This window comes from Orussus abietinus, unplaced genomic scaffold (genome assembly GCF_000612105.2).
Source record: "Orussus abietinus isolate OABI.00-Male unplaced genomic scaffold, Oabi_2.0 scaffold135, whole genome shotgun sequence".
NCBI lineage: Eukaryota > Metazoa > Arthropoda > Insecta > Hymenoptera > Orussidae > Orussus > Orussus abietinus.
The window spans coordinates 152,978-172,745 of NW_019394288.1; the positions used below are offsets into that span (position 1 = coordinate 152,978).

General features: G+C 41.5%; 1 protein-coding gene across 1 annotated transcript in view; it reads right to left on the reverse strand.

Moving 5' to 3' along the window:
* Positions 1–6,149: 6,149 nt before the first annotated feature.
* The window catches only part of LOC105700647 (ras-related and estrogen-regulated growth inhibitor), a gene marked incomplete at its 5' end in the record, with an annotated part of 71,167 nt that continues 57,548 nt past the window's right edge, over positions 6,150–19,768 (reverse strand). The window contains one exon of the mRNA XM_023434975.1: positions 6,150–8,163. Coding sequence (XP_023290743.1) covers positions 7,905–8,163 — 259 coding nt within the window. The remainder of the gene's footprint in view (positions 8,164–19,768) is intronic.

Here is a 19,768-nt window from a genome sequence, read left to right on the forward strand (position 1 = left end):
CCCTGCAGATACGGCATCGCCTGTGCAGGATGGGAGGGCATTGATGTCTCCCAGTGTACAATGGCGGACATAAATGCCTCCCCTGCAGATACGGCATCGCCTGTGCAGGATGGGAGGGCATTGATGTCTCCCAGTCTACGTATGCACGCATGGACGTATTCACGTATGTACGTACGTAAGTATGTATGTATGTGTGTACGTATGTATTTTACAAAACCAACCTCACCCAATTTCGACGGGTTCCGGCTCCTAAATAAAAAATTCCTGAAATCGATCCCACAGGTCTCAAAAACTATCAGATCAAAGAAATTCCGATAACATGATCGAGTTTCGGCGATCGGTTGATCGCCTTTTGAATTTCTAGTTCTATGTATTAAAGGCCGGTTTCACCAACGGTCGAATTAAAATCCTTAATCGAGGATTACTTATCGCGTGATCGGAGTTAATCATCCGATTATCCGACGGTAGATTTTAATCTTCAGTTAGCCTAATTTCTGTCGGTGCGACGTGAACTTCACTAATCCGAGATTAACGAAGTAATTATAACTAGTCATAGTTTAGAAATTTTATGGTAATTACGGTTGGTGCAATCGGCCCTTAGACTTGTACTCATGACTCACTCTTAGATCTGAAAGACGTATTTTAAACATATAAGGACTACAGAGAATACACGTCTTTTAACGCTAAAAGTGGGATATGAGGACGAATTTTCGTTTACTTCGTATCAGGGTTTATATTGAATTTTATATGTTGTAAAGTATGACTTTAGTATGCATTTCAAGTAATCGGTATAAACTAAAACATAAGAAGAGTGGGATGGAGCGCATCGCTGTGTGAATGAAGCTTAATCCCTAATCAGAAATTGGATCATTTTAATCCACTGTTGTTATTTCATGTATATGTACAAAATATATAAATATCTCTTCAAAAAAACAGATTCACAGTTTTCTCTCTCGGACTGTTGTTAATAACAACTACGTGAGAATATTGCAAAATGCCAGGTTGCGTATGCAAAGTGGGGATTGTTAATAACGACACTGGGTAAAAATGATCCAATTTTCGATTAACAGTTAAAAAAAGAGGCTAAGAAACGCATTCCAGCCATCTTTCGTTACTACCTCTCTCACGTTTTTTAAGTGAATCTGAAAATAATTTGAGCGGCTTTAAGAACAATACAATTTCTTAATCTTAATACCTTATAGCACACATTTTACCGTACTTCATAAAAGACGTTGTACATGTGTTATTTATCCCATTATCCGGCACATACATCCTGTTAAAAACATCATAACTTTATATAACACTCTATTTAAATATCTTATAAACGTGCGTTACAAATTTAATCGACGAGTGAACACTAGTTTCAAAAAATTTCACAAAATTGTGACGTAACGTTGGAAAATTATAATTTTATTCGGAAATTGCAAATAAACGTATTCGCGTTTCTGTTATCAAATTAATCATTTTACTACGAGTGTATACATTATTGTACATGTTTTTATCGGTGTACACTTTGGTTGCCGTTGTTCATAAATACGAGACCTCGTGTGTGCAATTGTGAGTAATAACAAAAGATGGCTGCTATATCCTTTCCTTTATATCTCAAGCTTAAGTACGCTGGTTTGAAGTTTAACTTTATGCTCCATCCTTTTATTTCTAGATCCATGTCGAGATCCAACTGCGAGTCGAGACAACGCGCGCTTATCGCGTGATAACGTCCTTACGTTTACACGGTTCATACAATAGATACGACTTTAGCATTACACTATTTTTTAGGAACATACGATTTTTTACGAAGCTTCTCCCCTTCCGAGGGGAGGGACCCGGTGCGAGATTCCGCCCTTCTCGGCGGCCAGGGCGAGTCTCTGATAAGGAGCGCGCGATAACGCGCCCTACACGCAGAAAAATACTTGGGGCAATCGAAACAATTTCTGCTTCTTTAACCGTACCATGTAGTTATTATACAGACAACCAAACATTTACTTTGCATGACAAAATCCTTTAACAACTTTTCGTTGATCACTGACCACATCAAACATTATGACTGATAAGACATTAAAGTAATTTACAGCACGTAACTCTTAAATCGAAATTGAGGCATCGTTACCCAATGTCATCACACCATAAATCCAAAATTAGCATATGCAATCTGGTACTTTTCCATATTCTCTCGTATTAATGACAATTGAAACGAAAGAAAAATGTGAACGTGAATGCGTGAAATAATAATAATAAAAAAATATATATATTTTTTCTATACATTTATAATCTGATGACGCTGGGTCAAGATAACCCAATTTCCATTTAAGGGTTAACCGAGATTTGTCGGTTTATTCCCTGAAATGTTTCCGGGAATTAGCAAAGCGATATTATTGAAATCGATCGAAACAACCAAGTATGGTCAATTAAAATTCAGTTCGCTCAACCGAAACGTTTTTCGAAACGACCCAAATGCAGTTAAATGAACCTTAAACAATGGACTGCATTTTTTTTCTGCGCGTACGGTCATCCTCGCGTCTGGACTGATTTTCGAGCTAGCCTTTCGCGTTTCAGATGAACATGTTCTCTCGGAGGATTCGCGACACGTTTCACAGCCTAAATGTCTGGGGTGGGTGGACCGAGGGGGGGTATTCACTCAGAAAATCATGGATTTCAACGATTTAAATCACGTGGACATCAGCTGGAAGTCGTTGGGAATTATCTAACACACCACAATTTTTAAGGCCGAACGTCCCTTGTTACGAAATCGCATTGTTTACCATATGAAATCAAAAGGCAATCGGTTCTTAATCCTGCGGAGCTCTTTCGACATATGGGCGAAATTCATGAAAGCGTGCACGCAATACTGGACCAAATGTTGGACGCCTTTAGGCGCTGTTAGCAGCCAAAGGGTTAAAGACGGCAATCGTTTTCCCCGATTTTCGAGTGAGCCCCTCGACCGAAAGTTTATCCGAGAGATCCTGGTATATATCTCGCGGTCTCGTGGTAACCGAGTCTTTGAGAGTTCTTTTTGATTTTCGGGTTACTGGTGTTGGTGGGTCCTTAACCTGACCCCACTGGAACTTCGAGAATGCACTCTAGTTTGATCCGATTTTCCGAAAAACCTAGTCCACGACGTAGATTTTGCGCTTCCTTTTCTTTCTGGACGTCGGAGGTAAGGCATAATGCGTGGGCCAGACTTTAGGTCGATAATCCCATGACAAGGGCATGGGAATATCGCCTTTACGTTGAGATGAAGGCTAAGGCCTTCACAGATTCCCCGAGTAACAGTAATCCTCAGTTGCACCAACTGTGATTAGAGTGAAAATACTCAACCATAATTAGTTAATCTCGGAGCAATGAAACGCATTGCACCGATTAAGCTAACCGGAGATTAAGATCCGTTGTTAACTAACCACCTGAAATCAGGGGATTAATTCTTCTCTGATCAGGCGCTAAGTAGGGAATTCTTGATTAAGGATTTTAACTCGAGTGTTGGTGCAACCGGCATGAAGTATAACAGCAAGGGCTGATTAATCAAACTGCAGAAAATTTTAAATCTCGGTGTAAGGGTAATTTGATTGGTTAGTTCTGGCCGAGGAAACTGTGAAAGCATTTAAGGTCGATAGTCCCGTAACATGGACGTAGGAATATCGCCCATACGTTCAGACGGAAATTGAGACCATTACACATTAGACTCTGTAAGGACATAAGACGTGAATATTAGACAATCGTCCGAACCCAATCGAATGTTTGACTCATTATATTCGGTTTAGATCTTTGATTTCTGTTTTCACGCTTATACTCTTATTAAATCTTATGTATGATCTGTAGGACTTGATAAGCAACTACCTGTCGGACCCTCGAATCTCCACAATCTTCCTCAAAAATGTTCCGCATTCCAGACCTACGATAAAACTAGTCATTTGGATAAGTACCGGGACTCGATTTTCAGATCATCGCAAATTCTCATCCGACCCTGTGTCGCGTATCTTCTAGTTCTATGTACACGATATCTGCGAACCATAAAGTAACGCTCGCATCGACTATTACCCACGCACGGAATCGTGTGAATCCTATTAACGGGAGCAAACATCATTAAGATGACGCTTTTCGAAAAAGTATCCCGACATTATTAAATCACGAGTCGTTGTTTGCTCTTGCACGGAGTAAAAAAGTAACATTCTAGAATAAACAAAAATTAATTATTCGCAACAATTTAAATGTTTCTTCCTAAAGAAATTTCTTGGTCCCGGTGAAATTCATTTTGTAGGAATCATCAGCGTTGCAACCGAAATGATGGCAAATCAATATCAAGTGAAAACGGTGTTGCGTAAAGGACGTCATGTATATAAACTGTTGAAAAAAAATACTGTAAATTTTCTGGCATTTTCAAATAAACTTCATTGCATTTGTTGCAAATTTAGCTCATTACTGTCGTCACTTTCCTCCACAATTTCATGAAGTTGCAACGTGACACCGTACAACTGTAAATTTATTTAGAAATTCACGATAAGTGTATACTAATCCACTTTTTAAGTCATGAAATGTATCATCTTACTACAATCTTATATATTTAAAGTGTATGAATTTTATAAATAACTTTAGCACTGTACAGCACTGATCACAAAAGTTGCGGACTCTTTAAAAATCACGATAACATCTGAATTTTCTTTAAATACCTTAATCATTTAAATAAACTCTCCGTTTTCAAAAGGTTAAATCAATAAAACTAAAAAATTCTCATAATTTGTATCCTCAATTCGAGAGTGTACGAGGGACGATCCGATAATTTTCATTTTTTGTGCGTTTTCTCATCCGTAGAATTGTTGATAAAAAAAAAATCTTTACACAGGAATGTACATTTAATTATTAGAAATACACAGAGCAGGCACTCAAAAAACAACTAAATCAGTACATTAAATATAAAAAAGAAATTAGTCAGATCAATTTTAATTTTTTGTGCGTTGTCTCATCCGTAAAATTGTTGATAAAAAAAATTAATCTTTACACAGGCATGTACATTTAATTATTAGAAATACACAGAGCAGGCACTCAAAAAGCAACTAAATCAGTGCATTAAATATAAAAAAAAAAATTAGTCAGTTGATTGAAATCGGTGATTTCAATCATGACTTAAATCAGCTCAAATGGCACGATCTAATGATTTTCATTATTTTTTTTTTTTTTTTCAAGGAATTAATATTGGTTTTCCTGAAAAGTGACTTTTTTACTCTGGGTGCAAGACGTGGTTTGCTAATACGAGCGAAATCGAATTCTTCGCGTGCGTCGTCGAGATCTCGGACCAGGACTTTTCGCAAGGTACACGTCCAGAGTCCCACCATAAGTCCCACGCACGCATAACCCACTTGACACGCAGCCCTGTATGACCCAACGGTACGTATAAGACGACGCGTAAGTCTTAAATACACCTCATAGCTATCTTTCATATTTGGCTTGTACGATACGAATAAACGGAGAAGTCTGCACGCGAGACTCCTCGCGGTTCCCTCCGAGGCCTCCTGGAGGAATCACTTTGCACGTAAGAAAATGATCCCACCAAGTCCCACACTGTTAAAAATCATTTGATATCTCGAACCCTTTCGAACAGGCCAGAAGTAATAGAAGAAATATTAGAAGGATAAATAATAATTGAAGGAACGCCATTTCTAGGTGAGCGCTTCTGCCGCGGCATTGAAAATTTTGAAGAAAATAGTTAACTGAGGCAACTGTTAATACATCAACAATTTCTTTTATCTCGAAATGTTTGTAATTGTTTACGGGTAATTGGTAGAAAATTAGAACACGAAAGTATCCGAGTTTTTGTATACATGTCTTATGACAGTCACACTAGTATGTATACCTTTCTTCAAAATTGCCTGTTAATTCTTATAGATGTGATTGAAAATTAGTTTACAAGAGATTTCGAAATTTGGTATACGTGTCTTTTGAAATTAGTATGCTCAGATGCTAAAATTCCAAAAACGATTGTATATACCCTGAGAAAAAATAGGTACTTGACTGAAAGAAATATGCGTTGCTACAACAGAATACGTCAAATGGAATGTCAGGAAGAGTAAACAAAATTCGTTTGAATCAACAATATGATTTTTCTTCTCGACAAAATAATTGTTTCTTGCAATTATATATGATTCAGGCAACGATATATATATTTGTTTCGGTTAAATAATACTTTTTCTCAGTGTACGAAATTTCGAAATATTGTGCGTTGAGGAAATGTCTACTACTTGTATATTGTATTTCGAAAGGATATTTTTAACAGTGTAATTGCACACGAGAGGCCAGTCATTGTAGCGGATCGATCAGCTGCGGCTCAATATTAGGAGCATCTTCGTAATTCCGTCATTTGACAACTGTCAAAAGTCTCTTTCTCGAAGGACTGGCAGCGCGACCCTCTTAGCTGCGGCGATGCCAACGTCTGGGGATCTCTCGGATCTGTACAAAGATCCTGGACCATCACCAGGACGAATCTAAAGAAACGCCCCATTCACCACCAACGCGAAATTTGCACCCACGAGGAGAATTCCGAGAGAGTCATAATTTATAAAGCTGGTATTTGTGAGTCAAACATTGTGTAGGGAATGTGGAAAGCTTCCAATAAAGGTGAGGTCAGGATTGGTTTAAAGTTATGTTTGCGTTTCATCCAGAGAGTCCGGTAAAAAATGGGCTACGGTTTTGAATTTGAATGCGTTTAGATCCTTCCCAGGAACATTTTCGGAAATACTGAGGAGTGAAAAAGGAATCGTCCATCCTGGGACTTTGGACAAGGATGTGTTTTGTATCATCAGGACTCACTTGGATCTTTCGAGACGCATTTCTCAAAAGGGATTGGTGTCCCTCCTGGTGACGAATAGGATATAGTTCCATTCTCTAACATATTCGGTACACTCATTGGATGCCTTCCCATCCAAAAATGTGCTACGATTTTGAATTTGAATGCGTTTAGGTCCTTCCCAGGAACATTTTCGGAAATACTGAGCAGTGAAAAAGGAATCGCCCACCCTGAGACTTTGGACAAGGATGTGTTTTGTACCATCAGGATTCACTTGGATCCTTCGATACGCATTTCTCAAAAGGGATTAGGGTTCCTCCTGGTGACAAACAAGATGTAGTTACATCCTCCAGAATGTCCGGTACACTCATGAACCCGAATGCCTTCTCATCGTCTACTGGCAACCCCCATCGCTCCAGCAGAGAAGACCCTCGTGCCCACCACATCACCCTGTTCATGGGTTTTGAAAAGACTCTCCCAAGAAATCCCATTTCGATGGCACCGCCGCTATCGTGCAGAGAATCAGAGAAGCGGTATAGATTCGCAACATCGAGGGATCACGGAGTCCCTTAACGATCAGCGATGAGTCCTTCGAGGACGACCATCATCTTCATCCAGCGAATCGGCCGAATGGCCAACTCCTCGCCAAACTCGTCAACCGTATATACATCGGAATCGCGCGACCACTTCGACCATCGAAGTGCCACGAGGGGTTCGAAGTTCCACCTCGAGATGATGACGTTGGTCCATCGTGGAATGTCAACGCGAAGTGGCGCGAGATGACAGTCCCATCGAGCTACTCGAGTAGTTCGGCGCTAAAGGGAAAGCGTTCGTTTCTCCCCAAGCGAGAGATTAGTTCCGTTCACCAGTGACGCACTCTGACACCCCTGGAGCGCCGGTTGTGGGTTCCAGCCAGCCAGGAAGTGGTCCAACCTGGAGGGTTCGGGGTCGAAGAGGGTCCTGCCGAATCTGGCCGGTCGGGTCCTCTTCGGCGCGCTCCTCTTCGGGGTGATCCTCGTGTCGGACCGATCGGCGATCAGCGATCGGAGTGCACGTTGCTGCGCAGGACCACGATGTCGGTCCTGTTGCCGGGATCGTCACGACCCCCGAGGAGGAGCGCGCAGAGGAGGCGTCATATGCTGAGCGAGGGCCTTTTTTTCCGGTCCTTGGTGGTGTTCTTGCCGAAGATGGTGCCCAGGACCCTGGAGACGGAGTGGACCCCCAGCTTCCGGCGGATCGGCAGGGCGCGCAGGAGCTGGACCGAGCGCGCCTCCCGCAGGAGCGCCTGGAAAGCCAGGGCGGCTCCCGCGGGACTCTCCGCTGCGCTCACCTCGTAGAACTGGCAGCCGTGCGCCAGGGATAGCTGCTGGCCCTCGTCCACGCACACCTCTCTGCAACAAAACGGTAACCGGGGTGTTTAGAACTAGGAGTAACGTTGAAAACATCAGAAAAAGAAATGGCATTTGTACTTTTGGCAAAGAATGGCATTGATAATGAAATTTTGCTTGTACTATAGAAATCCCAGATAGACAAAGCGATGCAAAAATTTGCATGAAATTTGTCGCGCCAAAGATCATGAAATGAGTCACGAGGGTGTTGCTTATGAGGCCTCGTTCGGAACTCATATCTGCAGGACACAATGCCGAACCGAAACTACTTAAATATGAAACAAAGTTAAGTACATGCAAAAATGACGGGAGAAGGGGTAGGAGGGATACAGGGAGACCAGAGTCGAAACGGTTACCTCGATGATGTTAATGATTATGAAGGCGCCCTATCTATGAGTTATCCCAGATAGACAAAGTGATGCGAAATTTGCATGAAATTTCCCTCGTCAAATATGACAAATGACTAATGAGGGTGTTGCGTATGAGTCCTCATTTGGAACTCATATCTGCAGGACACAATGACGAGCCAAAAATACTTAAATATGAAACAAAGTTCAGTACATGCAACGTCGCAATATTTTTCCGCACGTGTACAGATAAACTTATCTCATACACGACTGATAAACAATTGCAGCGTTTCAGAGGTCTTATTCACTCAGGAAATCATGCATTTTTAATGCACAAAATTACATGGAAATCAGCTAGAAACTGCGAGGAGAAATCACTGGAAATCGTTGGAAATCATCGAAACGTTGTCACAGTTTTAAGGCCGAACGTCACTTGTTACCGAATCATATTGTTTATCATATGAAATCAAAGATCATTGGTTATCATATGAAATCAAAGATCATTGGTTATCGTATGAAATCAAAGGCAAAGAAAAAAAAAATAGTTTTCACTGATTTTCGAGAGAATAGCCCCTCGAACAACAACGATGCCTACCAATTCAATTTCGGTGTTGCCGAGAAGTTCCTTCGGAATAACTTAAATTGCCGCAAGCAATTAATATCGCCCGGAAAGAGAAAGAAAGGAGTAACTTTTTGCTCGGTTAAGGCCGCTGAACAATTTAAAAAATTTACAAAGGCGTTTTATGTCTAGGTTAGGTTAAGAGGAAGAGACGTCTTCATCTCGAAGAGCAGCGAAGCAAGAAGAGAGAGAGGACACCCTCGTCGTTGCAATCAGGACTCGTGGGGGCTCTAGCGAAAGCTCGTATTTTAACGCACTATACCGGCGCATGTTTATAGTTGCAATTAAATTCCCAAGTACACGCGATTTCCGAGGCATCATGTCCAATGCGTGGGCGGGCTACACCCCTCGAAGGTGCCGTCCTTTTGCGCCCCTCCACCCGCACTCGCGTGCAACAACCGACGCGCGTGCCCACGGCTGCATACGAGTGCACGCGGATGCACATGGGTGCACGCGCATGCGCGGGTCGAGTCGTTAAGGTGAAATAAAACCCCCCTCAAATCAGTCCATTCGAATAAAACACCTTTTTTCAAGTCTACTGGAGCAAACTGTCCGAAACTTTGACGCATGACTCGTGATCATCTAAGAATAGTCCTGACACATTAAAAATTTCAATTTTTCAACAAAAATTTGTTAAGTTAGTTCAGACCAGTACCGAAATGGCGTTGAGTTCTCATATTTCGATTAATATACAACACAATACAAATATTGAAGGCTCTGATATGAGACCATTATTTTTTTTTATCACGAATTCACGATTTTTATCAACACTGCCATTTGTACCGTTCACAGAGAGTAGGTACGTAGGTGCATTATCACCCTTTGGCACCGAATCTTGGATCGGATGAACAAACTATCTTTGGATGCAGCAAGTGTGAGTGACTTCTTTGGACAAGTGCCATCATTGTTTTTCATTTAACTTGGGCGACACTCGAGAAACGGTTATGCAGTTCTGTCACGTGGTCGTAAACTACAATCCCTCAGGAATTCCAAACAAATTTCGGTAATATCCGAAAGAGTATCAATATTTATTGTACGACCGAATACAGGTGATCGATGTATCAATCCATCTCAGATGTACGTGAAGGAATTTTCCCAGTTGTAATTCGCGTTTAGAGACTGCATTCGAATAAATAATATTGATAAGAAAAATATCTCGAATAAATGAGAACATTAAGTATCATTAAGTACACATTTTCGGTGCATAGAGGGAATTATTTTATTTTCCCAAAAACGCGAGGGAATTTTCATATTCTCTTGACGATTACGACCGAACGCTTTATTCGAATTCAACAATTTAGCCAGGATAAATTTGAGTAAATAAGTTTAATAAATAGCAGTGTTGTAAATTTAACAAATAAGAGTATACCGAGTTTATTAAAAACCTTAAATGATGAATGTAAGTGTATTCATTCGGTTTTAATCATTTTTTCATTTTTTCCCAGAGCGATCTATTTTCGTTGTTTCGATCCCAAAATTTGTTCCCAAAAACGCGATGAAATTGTTTTATTCTCTTGACGATTATGACGGAACGCTTTATTCGAATTCAACAATTTAGCCAGGATAAATTTGAGTAATTAAGTTTAATAAATAGCAGTGTTGTAAATTTAACAAATAAGAGTATACTGAGTTTTGTAAAAACCTTGAATGATGAATGTAAGTGAATTCATTCAAATTTAGTAATTTTTTCATTTTCTTCCAGAGCGATCCATTTTCGTTGTTTAGACAAGCGTCGACATAGCTCACTGCAATTTGTCGCCTTTAATCGACGTAGATAAAACAAGAAAAAGCTCAAGAATGCCGGGGAAAAGATAGGAGGATGGATTCCTAAAACAGCTGGTCGACCAGTTTAGCTTTACGTTGGAAACAGTTTTGGAATCCGAACTATTTAGCCGTGCGTCCAAGAAAACGAAGAAAAAACACAACAACTATTTTCGGTCGCTGTATTCAGATCAGCGTATGAACCAAATATTAAAGTCCTGTTTGCAACAATATGTTCAAATTACCGAAAATTACTAACAATTGGCCTGAAAGAAAATAAGAATTACACATCTCCCATCTACGTGTTCATGACTGTAAAATAATGAAGACAGAATATTACAAGCGACAGAATGTTATGTAATTGATAAAAATTTGAACAGTACCGTTTCCTGCAACATTAACGATGTTTTTTTTTTTTCTGAGACGTTACAATAAGTTTTCCCTAGGCAAATGATAATTGTAAAAATCTAAGGATTTTTATCGTCGTAACCCTAAGGATGAAGCGCTTTGTATATATTTATTATCTAAAACGTTTTTCCTATCGACAAAGTCTACCATCGTTAAGAACTATCGGGGAGAATATACAAATCCCATAAAATAAAATAAAGGTTTTCCGGAACTTCCGTGGAATGTAACAATAAAAGGGTCCAGTTCGTTTTAATTGTTAATAGCTTTGCTCCTTGCTTTTCCTTTGCATAGACATTAAAAACAAACGCGCTCGGTTCCAAGTTCCGAATTTACATAGAAAAAATGTTCTGTAGGAAAAGTCGAAAAAAAATCTAGAATAATTTCTGTATAAAATGTTCCGTAAACACTTAAGGTGATATGAAAGCGGCGTCCGTGAGGTCTCGTCTATAAAACCTTTTATCAAGTCAGGTGTACCAAATCGTTTGAAAATTCCTCACATGAATACGAAGGCCGCGAACCAGCTCTTGATATCCATGAATTTATTATTTCTTCCGTTATAAAAATAAAAAAAATTCCAAACAACTTTTGGGTTTCAAGCCAACATAATTGATACCCCACAGGTGTCAAGATCTTCCTCAAGACCTCCATATTAGCGGAAGATAGTGGGGAAAAAAAAAAGAAAGAAAGGAAGAAATGTTTCATAAACGATCGACCCCTCGGATGCCACTTTCATATCCCCTTAATGGTACAATCAAAGTGCCTTCGGCGGGGCAAAAAAAAAGAAACAGCGGCATGGCATTCGCATCCCTCGGGACGTGGCCACCGGTAGCCGTTCCCTGTCGGCGAAATGGAGTTCATAAAGATCAGAGAAGAGGATCCCCTCGCGAAACCACTCAGGTGACTCGCGATCGGACGAGTTATTGCCGGTAGTGCGTATCCGGCGTAAATCGCATATTAATAAACTTATCATTGGCAGGGATCTTGAAATTTCAACGCGGCGAACGCGCACCTCGCGAAACCGCACTTTTATCGCCGCCAAACTGGTTGCCGGTTCTTATCTCGTCTCTCTCTTCCTCCTCTCGATATCCCCATATCGGCGTCTCTCTCTCTCTGGCCGCCTCGCCCTGGCCCTTCTTTCGTCTCCTACGTCGCCCACTTCTGCATCTCTCGTGTCGTCCACCTTTTCTTTCGGGCTCTTACCCTCTCTCCCTCTTCCTCTTCCTCTTCCATTCTTCGCTCCTCTTCCGAGGGACGACGGAGATCCCGCGAGATCGGGACACGCCGGACAAGAACGAGGCGAGGGATCGAACGAAAGCGAGTAACTCGATTGGACGTTAACATCTTGTTTGAGTGCTCGAGTGCCGGCGATCTCTTCATCCTCCACCCACTCCGGAGCCTCGTCCTCTTTCTCGTCCTTTATCTCGCCGGTGTTCACGGATATGTCCGATTTCCGATATCGAGCCGAGCGGGCTCGCGTTGCAAAGACGGAGGGTGAAACATTCGAGTTGTTTAATTAAATGAGACTTTTGTAATTTGGATCATAGAATTTTGTATGGGAAAGTGTACTCGACATTTTAGGGCTTATTTTTCTGTCATATCTCTTTTGTATTCCCCATCTCGTCCTTTACCTTGGCAGTCGAATCAGATGTGTCCGATTTCCGATATCGAGCCGAGTAGTTGTTTAATTAAATTTGAGACTTTTGTAACTTGGATCATAGAATTTCGCGTGGGAAAGTGTACTCGACATTTTAGGGTTTATTTTTCTGTCATATCTCCTTTGTATTCCCCATCTCGTCCTTTACCTTGGCAGTCGAATCAGATGTGTCCGATTTCCGATATCGAGCCGAGTAGTTGTTTAATTAAATTTGAGACTTTTGTAACTTGGATCATAGAATTTCGTGTGGGAAAGTGTACTCGACATTTTAGGGCTCATTTTTCTGTCTTGTCCCTTTTGTGTTCCCCACCTCGTCCTTTACCTTGCCTTTATCATCAGACGTGTCCGATTTCCGATATCGAGCCGAGCGGGCTCGCGTTGCAAAGACGGAGGGTGAAACATTCGAGTTGTTTAATTAAATTTGAGACTTTTGTAACTTGGATCATAGAATTTTGTATGGGAAAGTGTACTCGACATTTCACGGCTTATTTTTCTGTCATATCTCCTTTGTATTCCCCATCTCGTCCTTTACCTTGGCAGTCGAATCAGATGTGTCCGATTTCCGATATCGAACCGAGCGGGCTCGCGTTTCAAAGATGGATGGTGAAACATTCGAGTTGTTGTTTAATTAAATTTGAGACTTTTGTAACTTGGATCATAGAATTTTGTATGGGGAAGTATACTCGACATTTTAGGGTTTATTTTCCGTCTTGTCCTTTTTGTATTCCTCACCTCGTCCTTTACCTTGCCGTTATCGTCAAACATGTTCGATTTCCGATATCAAGCCGAGCAGGTTCGCGTTGCAAAGATGTATCGTGAAACATTCGAGTCGTTTAATTAAATTTGAGACTTTTGTAACTTGGATCATAGAATTTTGTGTGGGAAAGTGTACTCGACATTTTAGGGCTTATTCTTCTTTCTTGTCCCTTTTGTATTCCCCACCTCGTCCTTTACCTTGCCATTATCATCAGACGTGTCCGATTTCCGATATCGAGCCGAGCGGGCTCGCGTTGCAAAGACGAATGGTAAAGTATTCGAGTCGTTGTTTAAATTACAATAATTTGAAGCTGTTGTAACTTCAATCTTAGAATTTTGTATGGGAAAGTGTACACGACATTTCATAGCAAATTTTTCTGTCTTGTCCCTTTTGTATTCCCCACGTCGTCCTTTACTTTGGCAGTATCATCAGACGTGTTCGATTTCCGATATCGAGCCGAGCGGGCTCGCGTTTCAAAGACGGATGATAAAGCATTCGAGTAATTGTTTAAATTAATTTGAAGCTGTTGTAACTTGGATCATAGTATTTTGTATGGGAAAGTGTACTCGACATTTCATAGCAAATTTTTCTGTCTTGTCCCTTTTGTATTCCCCACGTCGTCCTTTACTTTGGCAGTATCATCAGACGTCTCCGATTTCCGATATCAGGCCGAGCGGTTTTGAATTGAGAAAACAAATATTAAAACCATCGAATTCTCGCCCAGAAAAAATATGGATAATATCTGTAGTTTGCATTTTAATATTTCTGATGGATAAGTGCTTCCGCCTCGTCCATTTCCTTTGACTTTGGAAATAAAATAACCGAGTAAACCCCCATTGAATGGAACTGATACTACGTTATGCTTTTACGAGAAAGATGTAGTAAATTCCCGTGCTTTTGGCTTTATCAACTCACGTAAACGATAGCAGACCCCATCTTGGGATTCGCCATCCCCTCTGTGAATTTCATATCCGGTATCTACTTCCCTATTCCCTATTTCGTCCTTTTCTTCGACAACCTGCCCCAGTCCGACTTCTAAAATCGGACCAAGCGCATTCACCCAGAAAGAAAGAGGCAAAGTACTTCTCTTTCCAGTCTCCGGATAAAAAGAAATTGAATGGAAATTTCGAAAAAAAAAATTGAAATTTTCCTCGAACCTCTTTATGAAAATTAGAGAGCCGCTCTCGATATCTCGCGTTTCATATCTCGACATCTCGCAGGACGGGCGACCTCCGCATCGTCCACCTACTCCTGAAACCTCGTCCTCGTCCTCGTCCTCTTCTGCGCCGACTGTGCGTTTCCGGCTTTCGAAATCGACCCACACAAGTTCGATCGCGAACCAGTGCAGGAAACCAAACGAGTTTGCGACTCGGCCAATAGGAAGGGGGACGAAAAACTGGAAAAAACTGTCCTGCCGAAGCGGCATCGTCCAAGGATCCGGTTTCCATCGCCCTAGCGCGGCCACTCGAAGGCGAAACTCGATAACGATTGGGTATCGATAAAAAGGAAAAGAACAAAGTGATATCAAGGGCTCACCGAAATCGGGGGACGGAAAGGAGCAACCTTGTTGCGAGCAATCGACACTCGGCACGGTCGATTTATCCGAGGGGGCCGGATCGAGATCGGGAATCGATCTTCCAAATCTCCAGGCGATAATTAAGGTGGTATGAAAGGATCATTGCATATATATCGGAACGTTCAAATATTTATATGACTTTTCTCCAAACTGGGTGCACCAGGTTATCTAAGACTTTAACACGTGATTATGAAGGATCTAAGGAAGGACGCGCTGCCCGCGAAATTTCATTTTTCGAAAAGAAATAAATCTTCTTTTGTTTCTTGTTCGAAATAAGTACATCTTTTTCGAAAAAGAAATTTCATGAGCGCCGCGTTATTCCTTAGGGCCTCCATAATTATTTGTTGTAAATTTATAACGTATTGTATATATCTGGTACCCTAAACACTTGAATCACTGTGTAGAATTTCAAGACATATATATATACAAAAAAAAAAACCTGCCGGGGACTGAATTTTTATCCCCCGCGGATCGACTTCTCCATATACTGAAGAAGAAATACGGAGATGACAATCTGTATAACATACAAATATATTAAAAAAAAAAAAAAAAAAACATGCGAAAAGATACGTCAAGAACACATGTAAAGAACCATACTTTCGCGTGGGAAAGTGTACTCGACATTTTAGGGCTTATTTTTCTGTCATATCTCCTTTGTATTCCCCATCTCGTCCTTTACCTTGGCAGTCGAATCAGATGATTTCCGAGGCATCATGTCCAATGCGTGGGCGGGCTACACCCCTCGAAGGTGCCGTCNAAAAACATGCGAAAAGATACGTCAAGAACACATGTAAAGAACCATACTTAAAAAAATGTAATTTCCACATCCTGCCGGGGACTGAATTTTTATCCCCCGCGGATCGACTTCTCCGTATCCATATCCTGGAGAAGAAATACGGACAATCTGTATAACATATAAATATATATAAAACATGCAAAAAGATACGTTAAGAACACATGTAAAGAACCACAGTTTCAGAAATTTAATTTCCACACTCTGCCGAGGACTGAATTTTAATTCCCCGCGGATCGACTTCATCTCCATATCCTGGAGAAGAAACATTGAGAAGACCGTAAAAATTTGCGGAACGCAAAGAAAAGAAGAGGAACCTAGCATCGCGAGTACTCAAAGAGGAATATCGTAATGTGACTTGCGGGGAATTGGCTCCCAATGACCCCCTGGGGCGGAATCGGCGAGGATGACGACAGCTTCTCTCGAGGACTCTCCCGATCGAGGGAAGTCGAGAGGCAAAGGTCCCCAGGGATCGTTAAGGCGATTCCGAATCGGCGGTTTATTTTTAGAGCCGAAGAAAGAGACTCGGGACACGGCAACATCGATTTAAACGCGTCCCCCGCCGCCGAGCGGAACCGCATTCCGCGCGACACGAGGTCGAGGAAACTCGACGATCGTCCGAAATGGGATCTCCGTGGTGCCCGACCGGCGCCAGGTGACCTTAGGGTTCTCTTCTTGTAACCAATCGAAAACCAAGGAGGCGAAAATAAATCCGCAGTATCCCTTCTTCGTCGCGACAACAATGGACCCAGATCTATTCCTGGGATTTACAGGGAATTTCTTGATAATCTCTCATTTTCTATCATCTAATAAAATAAAGAGGATCGTCCGAAATGGGGTCTTCGTGGAGCTCAAACGGCGCCAGGTGACCTTAGGTTCCTCTTCTTGTAACCAATCGAAACCCAAGGAGGCGAAAATAAATCCGCAGCATCCCTTCCTCGGCGCGATTAACGCGCCTCGTCGCGACGACAATGGGCCTAGATCTATTTTCGGGATTACAGGGAATTTCTTGATAATTTCTCATATTCTATAATCAGATAAAATAATGAGAATCTCTTCTTCTAACCACTCAAAACCAAGAAGGCGAAAATAAATCCACAGCATCCCTTCCTCGGCGCGATTGGGACGCCTCGTCGCGACAATGGACCAAGAGCAAATTTCAGGATTTACAGGGAATTTCTTGATAATCTCTCATTTCTTATAATCTAATAAAATAAAGAGAATCTCTTCTTGTAACTACTTAAAACCAGGAAGGCGAAAATAAATCTACAGCATCCTTTCCTCGGCGCGATTAGGATGCTACGTTGCGACAATGGACCAAGAGCAAATTTCAGGATTTACAGGGAATTTCTTCATAACCTCTCATTTCCTATAATCTAATAAAATAAAAAGAATCTCTTTTTGTAACCAATCAAAACCAAGAAGGCAAAAGTAAATCCGCACGAACGAAGGTGTTTGTCTAAACTCCCAGGAATTTGAACGTTGGAAATTTGCAGTTCTCTTGTAAAGAATGTGGTTCCAAGATTAATTCCATTTATATACAAGATACACCGAAGGTTTTTAGTTAAGTAAATGAAAATATGAATCCTGAAAATTACTCTTTTTATGTATAAAAAAAAAAAAAACGTTCTGAGATTTGTAGGATTTGAGCTAAATTTGTGAGGTTAGGTGATGACGCAACTTACTCGACCGACTCGGAAATAAGGAATAAGTCCGATGGAAATCGGAGTCAATTGAGACGTTTTTTTCCATTGGCATCCTGTTTATTTAACGCGTCGTTTTATCTCCTTCGAGTTAAATGCAACTTGTACCGAGTAGTACTACTATAGGTGACTATTTTTTCATTCGCCGGATTAGAAGTTAGATGCAATTACATTTTTCTTATCACCGCGTGGACAGGGGAGAGTTGCCGATCTGGAACTACTTTCTCCTCGTCGCTGCCCAGAATTTGCAAATTATTATTTATCCCCTAACGATCTGCAAAATGTCCTCACGAATCCCCCCCTAAAATGTTACAAGCTCGGATCGTTTTCCCATTGAATATTAAAGAACCAAAAAATACAACCGACTTTTATTATCACTGTTAAAAACAGCTGTAATCAATTCATGGAACATATACATACATATATTCACGGACCACGCCACGCTGGTTCTAGTCCATGATAAGTAAATAAATTTTCGATGAAAATTGAAATTTCATGAGTTGCAAGTACTTTAAGGCCTCCATATACCCGTGGGAAAATTTTTAACGAATCGGTACGCCCTATTTGGAGAATACTTTCCCCGACGATTTGACTTCTCAGATATATACAGGCTGACTCTTTCATATCCTATTAAAATGTACGATAAATTCTTGAGGGTGGTCCATCATTTTTGTGCGTGGGATCTTCTCAGATATATACAGGCTGACTCTTTCATATCCTCTGAAAGTGTACGATAATTTCTAGAGGGTGATTCCACATTTTCGTGGGTGGGATCCGGTACCCCTGGCTGCAAAGCTGCACCTTGCAGGAGCTGCATCTCTTCCAGCGGTGTGCATAGGAGCAAAATCGGAGCAAAATCGGAGCAAAATCGGAGCAAAATCGGAGCAGAATCGGAGCCGAATCGCGGTTACCTCGAAAGCCCCTGCAAGCTCTGGATCGCTCTCTCGCGATCGGCGTGTCCAGTCGATCGATCGAGCCGATCGATCGGAATGCATCCGGTAAGCGTTCGCATTAGGACTCGATCGAGTCGGGCACGAGAGCACGGGTGTAAGAGTAAGACGATCGAGTGGATCGCGTGAAACGGTTTCTAGGTGAGCGGACTCGTACCGACCACTGCCGGGTGTGACGGGGTCCGGTTGTACGGAGGTTGTACCGAGGTTGTACCGAGGTTTTGTACCTCGACGACACGCACGACGGCGGTGAGGCCGTGCCGATTCCTGGCGCCGCGACGACCCGTTTCGGGTTTCTCGGCGTCGCCTCGAAGAGGGCCCCGAAGAGGCTTTTATATATTTCGAGCACTCAATTGGCAGCACTTCCTACATCTTTACTCTGTTTCGAGGCGCGGTGTTTCTTCGTTTTTTTTTTTTTTTTTTTTCATTGCCGTATTAAGTTTCTTAGCGGTGAGCAGCATCGTGGAAATTCGCTCTTTAATCTCTGCACGGAGAAAGAATTGCACCTCGATATGCGGTGTCTGTTGATTTTTTAATTGCCACATTAAATTATTTTTAGTTGTGAGCTTCATCGTGGAAAATCGCTCTTAAACTTCTGCACGGAAAAAGAATTGCGCTTCGGGCAAAGGACGACGTTGATGATAAATGTTTACCCCTTATTGCAGGAATAACTGCACCAACGGTATAAATGTTTGCAATTATATCGAGAAAAGTTTCATAAACGATTGACTCCCCAAAAACCATTTCCTTAAATCACCTTAAGGTGATTTAACGTCATAAAAAAATTGCGAGACAATGAAATTGCGTAGGCGTCGGCACCTTCTACAGGGCCTCCATATCCACGAGGGACAATTTAAAACGATACGGCGCATCCAGTTCGGAGGAAAGTTTCATAAACAATTGACTCTCCAAAAACCACTTTCATATCACCTTAAGGTGATTTAACTTTACAAAAAATTGCGAAATAATTAAATTTCATGGGCGACGGCACCTTCTTCAGGGCCTCCATATCCACGTGGCAAAATTTGCAACGATATGGA